Here is a 5,817-nt window from a genome sequence, read left to right as displayed (position 1 = left end):
AAGTCACTGAGCAAGAAAGTCGGGGCAAGTTAGAATGGAGTCTGCAGTTGTGTGGGGGGTGGTGGGGGGTGGAAGGGCCTCTGGTGACTTCACAGGTGTCTGTAGGCAGGCAGGATTACAAAAACACCCTAAACTTGAGGGCAGCCAGTCACTTTTGGTGGCTTATTTGCAAGGCTGTGGAGCAGAGCCTCTTTTCACTGCATTCCACTCATGGCAGATCCACATATGCGTGATTGCTACCTGATGACTGTACTATCAAGTGATGACTTGATGATACCGATCTAAAGAAGAGTAAAGAAGAACTTCCAGATCCCTTTGCATCACCTTGGCCCCTGTTAGATCCCAAGCATTCAAAATAAATCCACGTTTAAAAAAGAAGAACTTCCAGATCCCTTTGCATCACCTTGGCCCCAGTGCTGTTCAGTGGAGGCCATTCACACATTCAGTGTGTGTGGAGGGATCAGGAGTAACTGGCGGGTTAACCCTCTACAGAGTGACTCTGGTCTAAGCCCTCTGAAATCCATGTCAGGCATGAGCCTGGCCTGAGATTGTTGGTAAGACTTGGATAGGGCTTTTCAGTGGGACGTGTACAAAATTTATATAGGAGTGCAATGGATTTAGGTTGGTAAAACAAAGGAGTCCAGGGTAAAGTGGCAAGAAAGCGGAAGCTGCAAAGTATATTCATTCACCTCCCCCTCCCACCAAATGGTAACCCTCTTCATTTGCATGCCCGCTAGTGAGTGTACTAATGTATTCTATGGCAAGCGAGCATCTTGTGAAAAATGTCTGTGGTGACTGTATGCTTCCCTTTCCGCTTCACATGGTGCTCAAACACATATGTGCAGTTTTTCCAAACCAGGTGTTTTAAGACAGGTGTGCCTGTTTGAAAATTGGGAATGTGAAGTAATCGCTGCTGTTTGCACATCTCTTGTGGCCAGGCTAGCCCAGATGCTTTCAGCTAGAAAATATCATTGGAGGGCAGAGATGTACAGCGTGACCTAATTGTACGTGTCAGCAAAGCCAGACTCCAACAATTGTCCTTCCCTTTCAAATACACATTTTGCTTTTCAGAGCTGCCTCGTTGTTAGAAGAACAGATTTCCTTCTAGAAAGAAACATGGTGTGGAGGTTTTTTTAAAAACATGCATTGTAAGACAAGTGCTTGGATGCTCCAAATTCACATCTAGTGATTTCTCACTGTGCAGGTCAACACTGATGATGCCTGCCACCCAGTGCTGAGTTAGCAGGAGTTCCGAAATCTATAGATGCCTAAAGCTGTTGGAAGCTCATCATCATTATTATTATTGAATCAAAAACTTTGAGCATTTGCATAGTGCTTCTTGAACGTTCAGAGTAGCTCGCTCATGTTGCTTCAAGGCCTTTGTGGGATGGAACCCCTGCAGCATGATTCCTTTTATATGTTGCTGAGTGAGTGATGGGTTACCAACTTGGGTATTTTTGATGATGCATTGCTCAGTTTTGGGGAAGGGAGACCCTGGTGTGAATTTGGGCTTCTGATGGTGGAATTTCAATTTTCAATTTCATAGAGTGCCCACAAGTTCTTGTATTGTGAGAAGGAAGAAAAGTACTTCGATCCCATGCATAATCTTGTAAACCTTGATCATGTCACCCCTCAGTCGTCATTTCTCCAAGCTAAAGAGCCCCAAGTGCTTTAACCTTTCTTCATAGGGAAAGTTTTCCAACCCTTTTATCATTCTAGTTGCCCTCTTCTGCATTTTTTCCGATGCTATAATATCCTTTTCGAGGAGTGGTGACCAGAACTGTACACAGTACTCTAAATGAGGTCACACCATTGATTTATACAGGGGCATTATGATACTGGCTGATTTGTTTTCAATTCCCTTCCTAATAATCCCCAGTATAGCTTTCACCTTTTTTATTGCAGTCGCACACTGTCTCAACATTTTCAGTGAGTTATCTACTACGACTCCAAGATATCTCTCTCTTGGTCAGTCTCTGCCAGTTCGGATCCCATCAATGTGTATTTATTGTTAGGATTTTTGGCCCCAATGTGCATCACTTTCCACTTGGCCACATCGAACCCCATTTGCCACACTGATACTCACTCACCCATCCTCGACAGATCCCTTTGGAGTGCCTCACAATCCTCCCTGGTTTTCACCACCCTGAACAAATTTCATGTCCTCTGCAAATTTAGCCACTTCACTCCCAGCTCCAAATCATTAATGAACAAGAGGAGTAAGAGATTGAAACCAACACTGTGGTAGCAAGTGCCACTGAAACAGTATTGGTTTATTCTGCCAAGCCAATCAGAAGTTCTGCTAGATAACTACCCCACCTGGCCCCACCCATTTTCTAAAAACACTTGGTGGGCACCAGGAAAGGTGCTGGTGGGTGTCCCTAGTGCCCATGGGAACACGGTATTTGATTTATTATGTGAGCCAGCCCCTAAGCTTCCAGTTTGGTGCAGTGGGAGAGCCAGTTTGGTGCAGTGGTTAAGTGTGCAGCCTCTAATCTGGGAAAACCAGGTTTGATTCCCCACTCCTCCACTTGCAGCTGCTGGATGACCTTGGGCAAGCCATAGCTCTGACAAGAGCTGTCCTTGAAAGGGCAGTTCTGGAAAGAGCTCTCTCAGTCCCACCTACCTCACAGGGTGTCTGTTGTGGGGGGGGAGGGAGGGAAAGGAGTTTGTAAGCCACTCTGAGACTCCAAGTGAAGGGTGGGGTATAAATCCAATCTCCTCCCCTTCTCCTCCTTCCTGGGGGAAATTATTACTTGGTGTTACATTCAAGTTAAGCCTTCATCTATTATGTGTTTGGGGGTGTTTCTAAACAGAATGAAGAATCTTGATGGCAGTCTTTATTTGTAGGTCGAACTTTAAGCTTTTGGCCGTCGGAGGAAAGCTGTATGCCATCGGTGGGCAGTCCCTCTCTAATGTGGAGTGTTACAACCCCGAGCATGACTGGTGGAACTTTGTGGCATCTTTGCCCAGCCCCCTTGCTGAATTCTCGGCATGTGAGTGCAAAGGCAAGATTTACGTCATGGGAGGCTACACTACAAGAGGTGAGGCACGTCTTTCGGTGGTTCTGCTGTCGCACGTGTTATTGAGTCTCGTATTTGCAAAGGGGAAGTCGATTAGGAAGAGTGGGAGGAGGGAAAATGCAAAAAGGGAAAACTAACAAATGCATGCAAAAGTTGTAGGTGCCTGTATTGATACCTTAAAAATCACAAATAGTAATGTAGTATTTATCTTTTGTTAGAACCACTTAAAGCATCATAAAAGGGAGAACAAGCTTTACAAGCTTCTGGAGAATTTGTGGTGTTGGGTCTAATACAGGATACTAAAAGATACGCATCTTAAATAAATTAATTGAAGATACAGGGTTGGAGCCAAACAGCTTTATCACTCAGGATTGCCCACTTCTCCTTCTTACAATAGCCCTCATTCCAAATGGGTTTTGCCCTGTGCAGGTCTCATGATTCCCAGCATAGCAAAGCCAGTGTCACGTACATTGTGGTTGGGGAGCTGGACTAGTATTTAGGAGACCCAGGTTCAAATCCCCAGTCTGCTATGGAAGCTGGCTGGGTGACCTTGGGCTAGTCACATACTCTCAGCCTAACTTACCTCACAGGGTTGTCATGATATATGAACCCACTGCCCTCCCACCTCGGGACTGTGTGCTGAAACCACAACCATTCTAGGTTCCAGAGGCAGTTTGCCTTAATTACTAAGGCTCCCTCCTCTTCCAGTGGTTTGTCTCTCCAGTCCTGGGTTCGGTTTTGTGGGAGAGAAAAAAGGCCCACACAAGCAACACTGTCCTCACTTTAGCCTTAGAAAAGATAGCAAATTTCTTTAGAGACAAGCTAAAACAGAAAGCAAAAGGAATACCTTCTGTTGCAACAAAAACAAGTCATATAAGCAACTGCAAAAAACTCCTACCCTTTGACTATCTAACCGGCGTTCTGACCAAACGAAGCATTCCAATTAGCTCACAGAGTTCAAATTCAAGCCGTGCTGTAAAACAATGTTCTGAGAAGAAAAGACAGAGGATTCTTCAAAAAACAGTAGTCAAGAGTAAGAGAAAATGAGGGCTGTCAACTGTGAGGGAATTGCCATTTTTCAGCCTCCCCAGCATGTTAGGCAACCAGCTGTTTGCAGCAGTAACTACTAGGGAGGATACACCAAGCCTACATGAGATTGCTCTCAAGGTCAGAACTACAGACAGTTTGTAGATGTTAGATTAACATTCATTTAAAAGGCCTAAACAATGTACAGTTCTGAGTTTCAAACATCTAAGGGGACCGCACTTTAATGTCATGTAGTGCTTCCATACACATGAGGATAAAATGGATGAGAGAAAAATGATGTGTGCCCCTTTAGGTCTCCTTTGGGGAGAGAAATGGGGTATAAATGTAGTACATTAATTTGTTGGTCAAAGGCCCTGGTTCTTCTTTTTGCCAGCAGAAATTTTTGCCAGCAGAAAAGCTGGCCCGATATGTAGAAAAATCTTAGCAGTACCCAAATCATGCATGCAGTGGATAGAAATAATGTACACATCCATTAAAGTATGCTGTATAAACAATCCAGCACATCATAGAAAATACAAACCATACAAAAAGCAAGAGAGCTTAGAGTTACCTTGATTGATCTGAGATGGTATGCTTTTCCATCCAATAGAAATGACATTTCCATGATGACATCAACTGTGCATGCAGTTTAAGTATCACATGCCAATGTATATGATGCACTATGAGCGCCAGAAATCACTGTGTAAATATATTGCCCATATGTACTATACTAATTAACATCTGGGGCAGTGATGCTCTGTATTCTTGGTGCTTAGGGGGCGACAGTGGGAGGGCTTCTGGAGTTCTGGCCCCACTGGTGGACCTCCTGATGGCATTTGGGTTCTGGCCACTGTGTGACACAGAGTGTTGGACTGGATGGGCCATTGGCCTGATCCAACATGGCTTCTTTTATGTCTTTACGTGCTTAGTACTTTCAGTGTACAAGGAAATTGAGTGGTTTTTTTTCCATTAAACTCTTTTTTGTTCTAGATCGAAACTTGAACATCTTGCAGTACTGTCCTACCTTAGACAGCTGGACGAACTTTGAGTTGTGTGACATCCACATCCGCAAGCAGCAAATGCTGTCCGTTGAGGAAACAATCTACATAGTTGGAGGCTGTATCCACGAACTGGGATCCAACCAAAAACCTGGCCAGAATGAGGACATGTTGACAGTGCAGTCCTATAATACAGCCACCAGGGAATGGCTCTACCTCAAAGAGAACACATCAAAATCTGGTCTTAATTTGACTTGTACTCTGCATAACGACGGGATCTATATCCTGAGCAGAGATCTCACTCTCTCTACCAGCTTGGAGCACCGAGTCTTCTTGAAGTACAATATATTTTCAGACAGCTGGGAATCACTTAGGCACTTCCCAACCTTTGGACAAAATATATTGGTCTGTTCTATGTACTTGCCAAATATTATTTGAATGTAAACAACAGTAATTTTCCCCTTCATAAATTTGATTTGCCATTGAATAAGAGATTTCTTAATTTATGTGTCGTCATATACAAAGAGAGCACAGGTTGAAGGCTATTAGACTTTTTAATAATAATACTTCAGCAATATAGTCCCACCAGACTTCGTAGTGCTATGCATAGTAACTTGTGAGGAACTTCGTTCCTTGAGTTCCTTGAGGAACTTAGTTGCAGTTGTTGCCAATAGGAAATACTACAGAGGGAGGGGATGAATATGCGCAAGTGAAGCTGCAGGTACTCAGACGGTCTTTATTGTGGCTCACAGGCCATTCAGAAGAGGTGT

General features: G+C 44.0%; 1 protein-coding gene across 1 annotated transcript in view; it reads left to right on the top strand.

The window, feature by feature from the left end:
• The window catches only part of KLHL42 (kelch like family member 42), an 8,427-nt gene extending 2,923 nt beyond the window's left edge, over nt 1–5,504 (top strand). Inside the window, exons 2-3 of the mRNA XM_015414266.1 lie at nt 2,851–3,044; nt 5,040–5,504. Coding sequence (XP_015269752.1) covers nt 2,851–3,044; nt 5,040–5,485 — 640 coding nt within the window. The 3' untranslated portion in view covers nt 5,486–5,504. The remainder of the gene's footprint in view (nt 1–2,850; nt 3,045–5,039) is intronic.
• Nucleotides 5,505–5,817: the final 313 nt, after the last annotated feature.

Source organism: Gekko japonicus, unplaced genomic scaffold, assembly GCF_001447785.1.
Source record: "Gekko japonicus isolate JY-2015 unplaced genomic scaffold, Gekko_japonicus_V1.1 scaffold1333, whole genome shotgun sequence".
NCBI lineage: Eukaryota > Metazoa > Chordata > Lepidosauria > Squamata > Gekkonidae > Gekko > Gekko japonicus.
This window is presented reverse-complemented; position numbering and strand designations above follow the sequence as displayed.